Below are 16,794 nucleotides of genomic sequence, written 5' to 3'. Positions count from 1 at the left end.
TCAACCAGCAGAGTATTGTCACCTACAAATGAGGAAGGGTGATTAGATGGACCTAAATTATTATTAAACCAAGCCATAAGAAAGCTAAACAATCAGTTCCTAAAGAGTTTTTAAGAATTTTTTTTTTAAGATAAGGGACCCTTCGCCGCAGTGAAAAGAAGGGTTTGTCGCGGCAAAGATGTCCAGAGAGGGAGAATGGAATCTGGTTCAACACGCTATGCCGCGACGAAACATAAAGTTGGCCACGGCAAAGGTGTCCCGAGAGGGATTCTTGCTGAAATCTAGCAAGTTGGCCGCGGCGAAATGTCACAGACAGTAAGAAAACCAGAACACAACAACAAAAACACAAAGAATGAAAACAAGAAGAAACTTGAAAATGCAATGAATGGCTATGAAGGTTATGAAAGTATGCAAAAATCGAAATCAAAATCAACATCTTTGTTTGTATTTCTCAAATCTTTATGCAATGCAAAATCTAGTATGCACAATGCAAAAAATGTAACCTAAGAGGCTCACAAAACCCCAATCAACCGAAGTTGACAATTAACTAGCAAGGAACAACTTAATGGCTCCTTGACAACGGCGCCATTTGACGAGAGCCTTTTGTCGTCGCCTTAGGGTTCTCAATCAAAAATAAATCCAAGCTATGCAGTATAGTGCAAACTCAGGTCGTTTCACTTTTAGGAGCCTTTATTAATTACCTAAGCTAGACTAAATGCCATGCAATGTAATGAAAGGGGGATTGGTTTTTAAGATTTAAATGAAATGTGACTAAGCTATATGCAATGGAAATAAAACTAAGCTACTATATTTTTGGTATTTTTGATAAGATGGTGATGGAATGGAAATGAATGATAGGAAACCTCTTGAAAATGGTTTTAATGGCAATCATAGTTTACTTAAGATATTGGGAGTTTCATAAAATCATTAGGTTTTCTAGAATAACAACCTCAATAACCCATTGAGTCCATGTTTAAATCAATGAACTTCATTGATGAAAACATTGTTAAGCCCTCCTAATGTGTAATTTGAGAATGATTATGCAATTGGTTCATTGCAACCCAAAATCAACTCTATATCAAAACATGACCATGCAAGATAAGAGAGAATCAAAGAGAGTTACAAGGAAACATATATGTGAGCACATATATTTAAGCACAGAATTTAACATTAATCAATCCAACTACAAATGTAAATCATTAACTAATGATTACAGTATCAATCCCAAGTTCCTAACTAACAATTTACAACTCCTAAACCTAGAAAGCCATAAATCATAGCTAAAAATTGAAAACTGAAACTAAACTCCCGTTTGAAGTCTGGAAACTCATGCCACTCCACCATTCTTCAAGAGTTGATAAGCCCTAGCCCTCCATAGCTTTAAGAAAAACTCCAACCAAAGTGAAACCATGGCAGCTGGGAGTGGAAGGAAATGAGATGGAATGAAGAAAAGGGGAGGAAAATGGATAGGGAAGAAGATGGAGGTGGAGAGGCAAGAAGATGAGAGAATAGAGGTATTGGAGATGATAGAATGGAGTGATAAGTCGAAAATAGGGTTTCTAAGGGCTTTTGGGGTCCATCTGGGTCGGATCATATGAGTAGAAGGTCCATTTTTTGCGTTCTGGATCCGAATCTGACGTTACTAATACGAGAGAGTTGGCCGCGGCGAACTATTCTAGAGAGGAAATATAGTGAGATTTTGAGAGTTTGTCGCGGCAAACTCAAAAGTTTTCCCTGGCGAACTATTCCAGAATAGCCACTGATGCACATTTTCAGACTTTTTGCCACAGCACAGCATTTTCTTGGAAATTCTCGTGTTGTGTAATGCTTTGGTCTTCAATCTTGGCTCTAATTCTCAAGTGTCCTACAATAAAAAGCAACAATTTGAAGCATCAATTGTCCTAGAAATTAATTGAATACAATTAATAACCAATTATGACAATTTTATCCTAAAAAAGACACTAACTCAAAGTAAGGACGCTTAATCCAAATTAGCACAATTATCATTAAAAGGAGCCAAAACCTATGATAAAAACCCTTAAAATGATATGAAATAACATAGAACAATTGGGTTCAATCAGTATGCCTGCTATTATATGGTTGAACTATGATGTTGTGATATGGTTGCTTCTTGCATTTGTTGCCATGGCCTTGCATGTTGAGGTTGCCTATTTGTAAAAGATTAGTTCTCCTATGATAGCTAATGTTGAAATGCTTTATAATGATGCATGTTAATGTTTGGTTGATTGATCTTTCTACTAGGATTTTCTTAAAATCTCATCCCCCAAATATAATCTAACATTTTAGGGTCTAAAACTACTATGAGCAAGCTGCAGATTGGAGGCTAAAGTATGGTGTTTTGCCATAAAATTCGTGGACCCTTTTGGTTATGTATATATATAAGCTAACAGTGCTGTAAGCACACTGACACTGCATATTCGTGCAACTTTTTGATTATGCTCCCGAATGCATTTAATCACGTCGTTTGGTAGGATTATAGATAACGTTCTGAGCTTCAGTTTGATAGCTAATACGTTAAAAATGGCCAAGTATACGAAATTTAATGATTTTTCAAAGTTAAAGGTCAGAATCTGGGAAAAAGGGTTTTGGCAAATGGACAGTGTTGTATTTCACAAAAACTTGACGCTTTTTCATAAGGAATTGAATCATGAGATTATTTTTTCTTGAAAGAGGACTTAAAGAGCCTTAGGTAGAATTTTGAACCCCCCATTTGGATTTTTTTGGAATAAGTTATGAATTTTTGAAGTTGGGTCAGAAAAACTAGATTTTTACCTGATGAACAGTAAAAATCCGAAATTTAGCTTTTTTAAGGTAAAAGTGAGCCCAAGACTATCCAATGTGTGTGTGTAAAGTGGTTTTAAATGAAATTTAAGTGGATATAATAGTAAGGTGTGACATTTTGGTATCAGACGGAGGTTCTGGCATAGGATAGAATGCTCTGCTCAGTTAATATGTTAGTAAAAGGAAAATTGACATATTCTTGAAGAAGAATACTACTGTCTAATTATTAGATGGTTGGTTATTATAATGTAGGGTAGAGTAGAAAGGCTTTGGTGACCACAATAGTGATTGCAGAGGGTTCAATTAACCAGAGGAGACCAGGAGAACCTTCCCTCAATGGTTCGATAAGGATGAGGACTATAGTCTTGTAGCAGACTTCTACTATGATACCTTATGGAAGAGTAACCCTCCACTTGACATAGCCACCGTTGCTTCCAATGATCCTCAGAGGATTGAGGTCATTAGAATATCTGATGATGTGGAGTTGGGCCTAGTGAAGCAAGCTACTCCCAATTATGAAAGAATTTCACACCATAAAGGACCTAGCTAGGGATTTTAGGGAGAGGGGTTGGTACATTAAGCCCGATGAGAATCAGAATGCCCATGTGTACCTAAGATATCTAGAGGATATCTGAAAGCTCTACCATTATGTGACTAGGGAAGATGCTACCCTAGAGATGATGAACTGGATATCAGCATTGCTTAGAGTACTCCCTTAGACCCGCTTGGAAAAAAGTGTGTGTGAGAGACGTTTGTAGTCACATGAATAGTGCTAGCTTCAACGATCTCATTAATGCCCTTGAGATCTTTATAAGGAATACATTTCCTTGAGTAGATACCGAAGACTGGATGCTATTGAGACAGATATGTTCCGTTCATATGCTGATAGTAGAATGAGTTTTGTCGTTTAGATTGGATATTGGGATCTGATGTTGAGTTAATGGACCCAGAGCTTTAAGAATTTTACTATTTCCCATTTTGAGTAGTCAGTTGGGCTTTTGTAGCACTGACATAGGACTTGTATTGTTACAGCTAACCATAGTAGGTTGGTCTGGTATGCTTGATTGCTATGTATGTTCCTAAGATGGCTATGTATGTTAAACTATATTGCTGTGACTAATGACTGATGCTTGATTGACATATTATGAATGCATATGTTGCTAAATGAAATCCAATTATGTTGTTTATTTTCTTGTTCCTCGGATATGTTATCCATTTAGTTAGCGTATTGGTTAGAACTGATAAAACGCTTTGTTGGAGAGACCCTTGGAATGTGACGGAAAAGTCCATCATAATCCAATACGATTAATTTCGGAATGCTTAGAACCGCAATAAAAGGCTATTGAAGGGTTAAGGAGGGCATAAGCTAGCCAGGAACAAGAAAGAGACGCTGTAATACTAGCAGCAGTAGTGGCAGTGGCAGTGGCTAACCTCGATCGGAGGCAGCCAGAGGAAGAAAGCTCAGCAGCAGAGGACTAGATCATGAGTTTCAAAAGTTCTAAACTGTCCAACTATGCGGAAAGTCCCAAAGGGCAATTTATAAACTAGAGAAAGATACCGACCACTAGTAGAAGAATATCAAGATTCTTCTAGATGCTCAGAACACGAGAGCGACATGAGAAGTGTTCCTAGAGCAATTCCAATAGAAATAAGTTTCAAGGTTAGCCAGGGATGAAAAGGAAACATAATTCCTAACCCTGAAGTAGAAGGATAACGAGTCAATTGATGAGTAGTTAGCTAAGTTTAGATGTCTTTTCCACTACTTCAGTTACCTGCGTTACCGAGATGATGAAAGGTAGATGACCAAAAGATGGTCAAAGGACTAAAGCAGTCCTTAAGGGAGATGATTGCTCCTAGGCAGTTCGAGCACTTCGACGAGGCAGTTGAGGCCTGTCGAATTACAGAGAATAGTTTGAACGATCATTTGATTATTGAACCTACTCCCAAGTTAGAGGAGGGAGATCAGGGTAGTACCTCTTCTGATGTGAACGGGAAGAGGAAGAGCTATGGGACAACCGAAAGAGTAAGAAAGGAGGTAAGGCCTCAAATGGCAAGGAATGCCCAATTGCGGCAATAGTCATGATGATGGAACATATATGGTTAAGCAAAACATTTGTTGTACTTGCAGCAAGTCCAAACACTTCTCGAGAGAATGTCCACAAAGTTTAAAGAAGCCAAGGTTACGTACCTAAGGATGAGTACTTGCCATCATAGGGAAAGAAGCCCGAAATTTTTTAGAAATGATCCAAGGAACGATCATTATTATGAACTTCCCAGTGATTGCAATGATACATTAGGGTGCTAATCATTTTCTTCTCTCATATGATTGTTTTAAAGGACCCGACTTGGTTATGATTATGTTGCCGTATGATATATGTCCACACCAACACATAATAGGACAATTACATCTGATATGTGCTTAAACGGTATAGTTGGTTATGAGCACTGTTATATTGCCTTAAACTTGATATGTAAGCCTTCTATGAAGCTGATGTAGTGAAGGGATTGAATTGGTTGTTATCCCATAATAGTAAGGACAAAACCCTGATCCTACCCTCAAGAGAAACGGAATTAAATCCAGAAGTAAGTTAAACTTCATAATGGATGCCTAGATCGGCAATAGTACAATAAACAAAGCTACCCAAGACTAACGAAGGTTAAGAGAAAAGCGTGTTTTGTCATGACAAACCAAGGGAATTAGTGGCGATGGACGAATATAGAGTGATTATCAAAGGAGGTGTAACTTCTATCGCTACAAATAAGGGTTCTGGTTATGACAGATGAACACAATAACCCTCAGATATTGAGGTGATATCTCAACGAGACACAATGACTCTCAGAGATCACAAAGAGTGAGATCAGTAGAAGTTAGAAAGAGAGAGATAGCCACTGATTAGAATTATCAAATTCCCCCTCAAGAGGAAGAGTAATGATGAGGAGTTGAATGAGTCAGTTAGGGGTTGAGTCTTTACACCAATAAGGAGGTGTAAGTGGCAAGCTAAGCTAGACAAAATCTTACAGCCTTGTTAGGGCTAGGACTCCATAATAGAGTAGCTATCTCAAGTCCTGGAATAGATGAACAGAAACCTTAAGATAGTAAAGTTAAGATGGAGAGCCCTAGTGAAATATCTTAAGGATCAAAAAGAAGAGGACGAGACGAATGGCTATGCAGGGAACTAGCTTAGAGGTTGGCATGTTCCCCTTAATGTTAAGAGATACTCAGTCGCTTGGGGTTTAGGTTGAGAGGCACCCTTTTCAAGGGATAAATTCTTGGCCAGGAATCTTCCTAGAGAAAATGGGAATTGGTCCTCCAAGTTAGAATTGATGTTGCTCAAGATGGAGCAAAATGCCCTATCTGAATGGAAAAGGGAAGTAGTCGAGGCAAGGCAAGTGGAGTTGACCTTTCCTAATGGAAGTATGACTAGCCAAGAATGAAGCTAGGTTTAGATGTACCTGAGCTTAGCAGAGTACTAGAGTAAGCAGAAAGAAAAAGAACCTCAAAAGTCCTCTCCCTATGACTTCCAGAAGCAGCTGCGAACAGAAAAAGAGGCTCCCTCTTGTAGGGATAAGATGTTTGGTTGGTATGCTACGGACACAGCAACTAGTAAGAGCTTACACTCCTTGCATTAAAATGCTAGACATTATGCATGCTAGAGTATGCTCATACTGAAAAGCAAAGTAGAGGAAAGAGAAGTTGCATAAGTCCTCTTTCTGTATCGTTCTAAAGTAGTAAGAGACGATAGGAGTAGCTGGAGAAGTAAGAGAACTCCTAAGACAAATTGGCTTAGGCACCTAAAGAGATGAATAGGTGGCCTGGGGAATTGACAGGAGGCTTAAGAAAATGGTATTGGTTCTTGGAATAGTTTTGGGGAATTATTGGTTTGGTGACCAACTGAGTGGAGATGACTTCACTTAGTCCTATGGTCTAAGTCTCCCAGAGATTGGTACCTATTTAGGAAGATGAAGACCAGGGATGAGTTGAGGATGTGGAAACCTCCTTCAATTGTAAACCAGTACTGAGAGAGTACCCATGACCTCCTTCCAGATAACCTTATCATTGATTAGGTTGGATTCAATTTCCTTCCAACTAGCAGAGGAAAGCCAAAGTTAGAGGAGTTAGAGCCATAAGACCTGGAAAAGAGACATTCAGGCTAGCTCTAGATACAGGAAGAACTCCATGTGATACAGAAACAGACTGGGTATCGACGGGCAAATCCTAAGATGAGGCAAGAGACAAGAATGTAAGCCGAAAAGACCCAGCTAAAGATAGATCAAGAAAAGGGGTCTAAGACAGTAAAGTACCAGGGTTAAGCAAATCAGAATCAGTGCCTCAATTTTCCATCAGTACTGTTTAGTTAAGTATTTTAGGGAAGAGTAGCCCAAGGAAGGGTGACCCTGGGAAAAATGTGAGAAAGTGCAAAAGCCAGAAATATTAGCCATTTTGGCAAGGATGCACTAAGTTTAACAGAAAATGGAAGATGAAAGTTGATGAAGCTGTTAAGCTACCGAGTATCCTAAGCAGTATGGTTTCAGACTAAGACCTGAGATTTACTTGAAGTTTCAGAGGTCCTTATGAAAGAAATGGACACTACTCTCAACTTCAGTATAGCCTACCATCCTGAGACGGATGGGTAGACACAGAAAATGATATGGATGTTAGAAGATATGTTACACACACATGTGCTTAATTTCGGCAGTGGCTGGGGTATGTACTTACCGTTAGCCGAATCTGTTTAAGATGACAGTTCCCATTCAAGTATTTGAATGGCGCCATATGAAGCACTCTATAGGAGGAAGTATAGATCACCCCTGTGCTAGATAGAGTTTAATGAAAGAAGTGAGTATAGTCCTAATATAATGGATCGGACTTCCTAGTAGACTAAAGTTATTTGGCAAAGACTTCTAACGGCTTAAAGTAGACAAAAGAGCTACTCAGATATCAAAGGAGACTGTTAAGGGTTAAGGTTGGTGATTAAAGTGTAACCAGCAACGGAAGCCGGTCGATCCCTAAAGCTTAAGAAGTTAAGTTCAAACTACGATGGACTGTTTCAAATTTTGTCCAAAACTGGATCAGTGGGTTATAAGTGACCATTCTCCCGAATGTAAGTCAAATTCATGATGTCTTCTATAACTCCCAATGAAAGAAGTACCATTTAGACCTGACACATATCATAAACTATGATGACATTGTGCTCTAAGACAACCCGTCTTTGAGATCGGACTAAAGCAAATCATTGATCAGAAAGTTGAACAGCTGAGAAACAGGTAGTTTCCATTAGTCGAGGTTGTCTGAAAAGGTCTTATACTAGAACTATGAGGGAGATAGAGACTAAGACAGAGGAAAAGTATCCTGAACTTTTCCAATAAGATACACTTTAAATTTCGAGGACGAAATTTATTTAGAGGGGGAGAAATGTCACATCCAGTAATATGGCAATTAGGAATAAGAATATCCCTAAATATTTAAAGGCCAAAAATGACAAGGAGAAATAGAAGAATTTTGCTGGAAAATAATTATTATAATTTTCCAGGCCAATTATGAAAAGTTTGACTAATTAAGGAAAATTAGTCAAGAATAATTATGGAAAAATAATTTTGAGTCTCAAAAAATTAAGGAAAAATAAAGACAATGTTCCTTAAGAATTATATGGGATTATAAAATTCGTTTTATGACCAATTTGCCCTTAGAGAAATTACAAAGGAATTTAAGGGCAATTTAAGCTAGTTTAAGGTCTTTATTTTGAAAATTCTAAATAAATATTTATAAGAAGAATAAAATCCCAAGAAAATTTCTATGATATCCCAAGGAATTATAAGAGATTATGAAATTAAAATAAGGCCCTCAAGTATCCAAGATTTTTCCTAATTCCTCAGAAAAGTGGAAAAATCAATAAAGAGAAGGAAATTAGTTTTCCTTTTTATTTAATTATTGGAAAATTAAATTTAAGACAAAGAGGGCAATTTGAAAAGATAAAAATGAGGAGAATAATTTATGGATCTGACAGAAAATAATTACAGGGGCCAGAGTACTGTAATTATAGAAAAGAAGTTAAACCTGGAGTAAAAGTGCACCGATAAAGCAAGACTAGAGTCTTGCAATTCAAATGGTTCACACTTAGCCATGTGTCAAGCCTCTAATGGATAGTAATTAAAGCTTTCCAAGTGTCAAGCTATCAATGGAGAGGATCTTGACTTTGAAATTTAATTACATTATGATTTAAGTTAATTAAGAGAGAAGATTAAGACTAAGTAGGCTCTTAACACTTGGCACAACATTAATGATGGCTGGTGGGATATTTTGTGTGCATTGAATGAGCTTCTCCTCCCCTAAATCTGATCCATATTTCGTGCAAGGCATGAAGAGAGGGAAAAAGAGAGTGTTCCAAAGGAAAACCAAGAGAAAGACATCAACTTTGGTCATGCAATCAAGGATTCAAGGTGAGTTCTTAGTTCTAGATGTGTTCTTGCTTTGTTTTCCTTCTCTTTTATGGTTGAAAAATCAATCCCCTCTCTCTTTAATGGTTGGCCGAACTGAATAATAAAAGGGGAAGGGAGTTTTGTTCATCACACTTGCTAAGACACAACAACACAAGTTAGATCCTAGTGTTTGCAAGTAATTATAGTTGGTTTTGAAGCATTTTTCATGGTTATTTCCTTGAGTGTTATTTTTGGCCAAAGCAAGATTTGAACCCTAGGGTATGTTTTTCAAAGTTTTGAGGCTTCCATTGTGTTCAAAATGAAGAATAGTGTAGGGTAAACCTAAAGAACAAGTGTTGGAAGCCATAGAATCAAAGTTGCAATTTTTGGGTTTTAAACCCTAAGGGTTCGGTCAAGCTGAAACTGGAAGAGAAAAATTTATTTTGTTAAATCCAAGTAGATATTTGGAATCTACATGAAAAATCATGTGGGGTTGAGTCAAGAGGGAATTTTTAGGGTTTATGGAAACTAACTCTAAAAATCCAAGAACAAAGATGGAAGCTTTAAGGGGTTTAGGAGTTACTTGAGTTATGATAGTGATTTCATGAGGAATGGTTGATGATTCCTGCTACCCTTTTTGTGGATTGCCATGTTAGGGTTTAGCACTTGTGGAAGCAAGAAGGAACGACAAGAAAACAAAAAGCATTGGATTAAGGTAGTGGGATCTAATTAGCCATTAATCTTAACTTTGCATTGTTATTTATGGCATGTATGCTTGCTATTATATGGTTGAACTATGATGTTGTGATATGGTTGCTTTTTACATTTGTTGCCATGGCCTTGCATGTTGAGGTTGCCTATTTATAAAAGATTAGTTCTCCTATGATAGCTAATATGGAAATGCTTTATAATGATGCATATTAATGTTTGGTTGATTGATCTTTCTACTGGGATTTTCTTAAAATCTCATCCCCCAAATATAATCTAACATTTTAGAGCCTAAAACTACTATGAGCAAGCTGTAGATTGGAGGCTAAAGTATGGTGTTTTGCCATAAAATTCGTGGACCCTTTTTGGTTATGTATATATTAAGCTAACAGTGCTGTAAGCACACTGAGACTGCCATGTTCGTGCAACTTTTTGATTATTCTCCCAGATGCGTTTAATCACGAAATTTGGTATGATTATAGATAACTTCTAGAGCTACAGTTTGATAGCTAATACGTTAAAAATGGCCAAGTATACGAATTTTAATGATTTTTCAAAGTTAAAGGTCAGAATCTGGGAAAAAGGATTTTGGCAAATTGACAATGTTGTATTTCACAAAAACCTGACACTTTGTCATAAGGAATTGGATCATGAGATTATTTTTCCTTGAAATAGGACTTAAAGAGTCTTAAGTAGAATTTTGAACCACCCCATTTGGATTTTTGTGGAATAAGTTATGAATTTTTGAAGTTGGGCTAGAAAAACTGGATTTTTACCTGATGAACAGTAAAAATCCGAAATTTAGCGTTTTTAAGGTAAAAAGTGAGCCCAAGACCATCTAATGTGGTCTAAAGTGGTTTTAAATGAAACCTAAGTAGATATAATAGTAAGGTGTGACACTAGCTCATTTGTAGAGCTCATTAGCTTATCATCACGTCAATGCCAATCTGCCTTACCTTAGGACTCTACAGTCCTTACTACCTTTTACTAATCCTAAACAACGTTGGGAGAGGGCTTATGTTATCATGTTCTCATTAACTATCACTATGCTATGGTACCCTATTAAATTCAAGGAGTCATATGCATCTGCCTTATAATACTCTTCCATTACGTTTGACCAGTTTCGCTCTCCTTAAGATATGGTTTATTCCACGCTGTAGCTCAGTAGTTTCCTGCTATTCTCGTTAGAGGATTGACCCTTGTGGACAATTGTATTGCTCATACCAAAGCAATTGACAGTTAATCATTTCCGTACCACCGATGGAGGATATATCCCTGTCAACTCCATTTGGCTATTTACCATAATCCTTGCCAAGAATGGTTCGCTCTAGCAAACATAATATATAACCCTCATGACAGAGGATCAAATCCACTTATAGAGAGGTACTTTGTGGCCAAGCCCTCCTTATATTTAATCCCTGTTAGGGTACACTCCTCATTTCCATATCCCTATTTAGAAGGGAGCCTCTCTACTAAAATTATATAGTTCCATAGGCAGTGGCATTCCTTATTAGGAACTTCATTTTCTCAGATTTCATATTGGTTTGGGTGCCTAGGTTACATACTTGTAATTGTCTTAGGGATATCAAGGAGTACTATATGGCCCCTAACCTTATCAAATACTTAAGCATTCTTCGGATTTAGGCAGCATCAAGAACTTATTCACCCCTTACAACATATCTATTCCCAATACACCAATTAACTATCACATAGTTATATATTTTCAGTTAGTTGTATTGTCACATCCAGCATTATGGTAATTAGAGATAAGAAATATTCTAAAATTATTGAGGATTAAAAATGATAAGGAAAAGTCAAAGGATTTTGGTGGAAAATAATTACAGTAATTTTCCAAGCCAATTATAGGAAATTGACTAATTAAGGAAAATTGGTCAAATGTAAATAAGGAAAAATATTTCCGAGCCTTGGAAAATTAAGGAAAAATAGGGATAATATCCTTTGAGGGTTATATCAAATTATAAAGTTGGTTTTATGACCAAATTACCCTTAGAGAAATTATGAGAGAATTAAAGGGTGATTTGGGCTAATTAAGGGATTTTATTTGGAAAATTCCAAATAAATAAGTTAAGGGGAATAAAATTCTAAGAAAATTCCTATAAGATCCCAAGGAATTATAAGGAATTATGGAATTAAATAAGGACTCTCAAGTATCCAAGATTTTTCCAAATTATGATGAAAAGTGGAAAAATCCCTAAAGAGAAGGAAATTAATTTTCCTTTTTATTTAAATATTAGGAAATTAATTTTGAGACAAAGAGGACAATTTGGGAAGATAATAATGAGGAGAATAAATTAAGGACCTGACAAAAAAAAATTACAGAGGCTAGGTTACGGTAATTATAGAAAAGAAGTTAAACTCAGAGCCTAAAGTATACCGATAAAGCAAGATTGGTGTCTTGCAAATCCAAGGGATCATATTGAGCCATGTGTCAAGCTCTTGAAGGAGTAGATTTGAATTTTCCAAGTGTCATTCCTCAAATGGAGAGGATCTTGACTTTAGTAATTAATTTCATTCGGAATTATGTTAGTTATGAAAGAGGAATCAAGATTTAGTAGGGTAATGACACTTGGACTGTCGTTAAAGAAGGTGGTTGGGATATTTTGAAGCATTAATCAAGCTCATCCCTCCCCTATTTTCAGATGTTCAATTTGGCCAAGGAGAAAAAGGGAGAAAAAAGAGAGAGCTTGAGAGAAAACAAGAAGAAGCAAGTACCTTTGATCATTCAAGCAAGGTTTCAAGGTTAGATCTTGGTCCTAAAAGTGTTTTGCTTTGGTTTCTTTCTCTTTTATGGTTAAAAATCTGTCTCCTCCCTCTCTTGATGTTGACCGAACTGATTAATAAAACGGAAAAGAAGTTTTGATCATCACACTTGCTAAGACACAACAACACAAGCTAGATCCTAGTGTTTGCAAGTGAGTTTAAGTTGTTTTAAAGCATTTTTCATGGTTATTTTCTTGAGCTTCCATTTCAGCCAAGTGAGGAACTAAACCCTAGGATTAGTTTTTCATTGTTTTAAGGCTTCCATGATGCTTAAAATGAGGAATGGTGTAGGGTAGACTAAAAGGAACAAGTGTTGGAAGCTTTAAAGCAAAGTTGTGATTTTTGGTTTAAACCCTCTAGTGGTTCGGTCAAAGTGTGGATAGAAGAAGCAATTTTATTTTCATAAATCTAAGTCTATTTTTGGAATCTACATAAAAATCCATGTAGGATTAAGTCAAGAAGTGATTTTTAGGGTTAAAGAGAACTAAGTTCAAAAATAGTGAACAAAGGAGGGGGCTTTATGGTTCAAGAATCATTTTGATGTATGTTCTTGCTTTTTCATGGTTGGATAATGATTATGGCTGCCCTTTTTAATGGATTGCATGGTTAGGGTTTGATATTTGTCAAGGGAAAGAGGAGAAGGAAGAAAAGCTAAGACTTTTAGAGCAAGGTAGTAAGTCAAACCTAGCTACTACCACTAACTAGCATTATTGATTATTGTATGGTTAATTGCTATTATTGTGGTTGAGCTTTCTTGATTGTTATGTGGCTGCTCTATGTAGTATCTTGCTTTGGCCTTTGCATGTTTGAGTTTTCCAAATGATAAGCATGTTAGTTCACCAATAGTAGCTAATATGATCATGCACAATAATGATGCTTGCTTGGTGCTATAGTTGGTTAATTTGCTATTGGGATTTTCAAAAATCTCATCCCCCAAAACCAATGTAACATTTTAGGGCTTGAATTCTCCAAGGAAAAGCTGCAGATTGAAGGCTAATTTGTGGGGTTTAGCCACAAAAATTCGTGAGCTCATTTTGGTTATGTAAATATTAAACTAACAATGCTGGAAGCACACTGACACTGACTAGTTCACGTGAATTTTTGATTATGCTCCTGAACGCATTTAATTCTGAAATTTGGTATGATGAAATTTAACGTCCTGAGCTTCAATTTGACAGCTAATACGTTAAAAATGGCCTAGTATATGATTTATAATGATTTTTCAAAGTTAATGGTCAGAATCTGGGAATCAGGGTTTTTGGCAAATGGACAGTGTTGCTTTTCTCAAAAACCTGATGCTTTTTCATAAGGAATTGGACAATGAGATTATTTGTTCTTGAAAGAGGACTTAAAGAGCTTCAAGTAGAATTTTGAATCACCCCAATTTTATTTTTGTAGAATAAGTTATGAATTTTTGAAGTTGGGCCAGAAAAATTGGATTTTTTACCCGATGAACAGTAAAAATGAAATTTAGCATTTTTATGGAAAGAAGTGAGCCCAAGACCATCCAATGTGGTCTAAAATGATTTTGAAAGGAACCTAAGTCAATATAATAGTAAGGTGTGACATTTTTGGTATCAGAGCGGAGGTTCTGGCATAAGATAGAACGCTCTACTTAAGCATCCCTTAGATGTTGAGAACTAACACCTATTTTCAGGAATCAAGATGGGGATTACCGTGGACTGGGATACTAAACCTGAGCCGTCTGTCAATACTTGGGATCCAATAGTAATTGATCTCACCAAGGATGAGGACCTAGAGGAATGGGTAATGGGAGATGCCAGCCCTGGCCATTCATCAGTGTGCTCCAATGACTATGTTGAGCACTACCCAGAGCTGCTAGGGATCACGGCAGAACAGTTGTTGTACCTCCCCGGACCCGGAGACCTGGTCAACCTGTAATTGGCCTGTACCAAGAGCCATTAGATTTAGATCTTTATGTTCAGTCTCTTAAGCAGCTTGTTACTCCTACTATGTATCCATATAATGTCCCTGGACCTAGTACTGTACCAGTTGTACCCCCAGCCCCAGCAATACCTGTAGCACCTGTAGTACCATTTGTACCTGCCCCAGTTCAGCCTAGTCATGAGATCCGTAGTGTGGGTCAGCTGAGTGATCGGTTGAGGTTCATAGGGCATCACATCAAGAGGGATGTGGATACAGACCTGAGAGTACACCTAGACTATCTCCAGGGTGTGAGGGAGCTGTATCAAGCACACGGACCAGGCAACCCTTACTTAGAACCATTTGATTAGTTATGTGAGATGGTAGATGTCCTACCTAACACTCTATTTTAGACCCATGAGATTGTCCACCTGAACTACTTGCTGGGAGATGATGTAGAGGACTGGATCCGAAGCCTCGAGGGCTTTGTTATTGTTCACTTTCTGTAGACGCTAGGACTGTCCTATCACTAACGTAGGATATATTTTGGTACAGCTAACCTGAGTAGGTTAGGCTGATAATGCTTGGTTGATGGATGTGTTGATTGCACTTTGACTGGTTAATGCTTAGCTGCTAATTGTTGTATGCTCATTTTGTGAATGAAATCCAAGCATGATATTTATTTCTTGTTCCTTGTTGTGCTATCCGGTTAGTTAAGCAATGGTTAGAACTCGACGAAACCTTTCACTGAAGAGATCCCCAGTGCAAGATGCAAGGGTCCCTCCTTATCCATTACAATTGATTCTGGAACACCTCGAGCAACAGCAGAAGACCATCGAGGACATGAGAGCAGCTCAAACTCGCTAGGAACAAGAAAGGGATGCAGCGATAGCTGCAGCAGTGGCAGCGGCATTATCGAACCTCGACAGGAGGCAACCAGAGGAAGAGGTCTCTGCAGCACCAGCATCAGAACAGTTGCTAAGGCCGGCAATGCTAGCAGCAGACCCCAACAGCATTCAACAGTGGATGACCCGATTCTGTAAGCACAACCCGCCGTCATTTGATGGGACATTTGATGTTCAAGCAGCGGAAGAGTGGATTAACCGCCTAGAGAAGATCTTCAAGGTGCTGGACTGCTCATCGGAGCGAAAAGCCCAGATGGCGATATATAAGCTAGAGAAAGATACTGATTGCTGGTGGAAGAATACTAAGATTCTTCTCGATGCTCGAAACACGACGGTGACTTGGGAAGTGTTTCTGGAGCAGTTTTATGAAAAGTACTTTTCGAGATTTGTCTGAGATGAGAGAGAAGCGGAATTTCTGACTCTGAAGCAAAGGGATGATGAGCCTTTTGATGAATACTTGTTGAAGTTCATCCGTCTCTCTCATTATTCAAGCTATCTCCGATATAGAGATGATGAGAGGTGGACGACAAAGAAGATGGTTCGAGGACTGAGGCCATCATTGAGGGAGATGATTGCTCCCAGACAATTTGAGTAGTTCAATAGAGCAGTGGAAGCTTGCCGAATCACGGAAAGCAGCTTCAACCATCATCTGATGATCAACACAACTCCTAGAGCAGAGAAGGGAGGTCAAGGAGGTCAAGGTGTTACCTCATCCAATGTGAATAAAAAGAGGAAGCAACCTTGGAACAACCGCAAGGGCAAGAAAGGCGGTAAAGCACTAAAGGACAAGGAGTGTCCTAAGTGTGGCAAGAATCACGGTGACAGACCGTGCATGGCTAGCCAGAATGTTTGCTACACCTGTGGCAAACCTGGACATTTCTCAAGAGAGTGCCCACAAAACACCGAGCAAGCAAGACCACGCACCCAGGGCCGAGTGTTTGCCATCACAAGAGAAGAAGCCCAGAAGTCTCCGAAGATGATCTAAGGTACGATCATGATTAACAATTCTTCGGTGATTGCAATGTTTGATTCGGGTGCTAGTCATTCTTTTATTTCATATGCCTGTGCGGAAAGACTTGGCTTGAGTATAAATACATTGCCAGATGATATACATGTGTCTACCCCAATGCAGAATAGGGTAGTTACATATGATGTGTGCTTGAACTGTATAGTTTGTTATGAGCACTGTTGCACTGCTATAGATTTGATATGCATGCCTTTCCATAAGATGGATGTGGTGATTGGACTCAATTGGTTGTCATCCCACAATATCCTAATGGATTGTAAGAACAAAACC

General features: G+C 38.0%; 1 protein-coding gene across 1 annotated transcript; it reads left to right on the top strand.

The window, feature by feature from the left end:
• The first annotated feature begins 16,149 nt into the window (after positions 1-16,149).
• Positions 16,150-16,482, top strand: LOC114754216 (DNA-binding protein HEXBP-like). Its single transcript, XM_028943020.1, has one exon. The coding sequence runs from the start codon at positions 16,150-16,152 to the stop codon at positions 16,480-16,482; it is 333 nt and encodes a 110-aa protein (XP_028798853.1).
• Positions 16,483-16,794: the final 312 nt, after the last annotated feature.

Source organism: Neltuma alba, unplaced genomic scaffold (genome assembly GCF_004799145.2).
Source record: "Neltuma alba isolate B1F8T4 unplaced genomic scaffold, ASM479914v2 tig00000174_pilon, whole genome shotgun sequence".
Lineage (NCBI taxonomy): Eukaryota > Viridiplantae > Streptophyta > Magnoliopsida > Fabales > Fabaceae > Neltuma > Neltuma alba.
This window is presented reverse-complemented; position numbering and strand designations above follow the sequence as displayed.

What these genes read in the sequence shown, in the direction of transcription:
- LOC114754216 (XM_028943020.1), top strand. Translation starts at nt 16,150, where the DNA reads ATGATCAACACAACTCCTAGAGCAGAGAAGGGAGGTCAAGGAGGTCAA.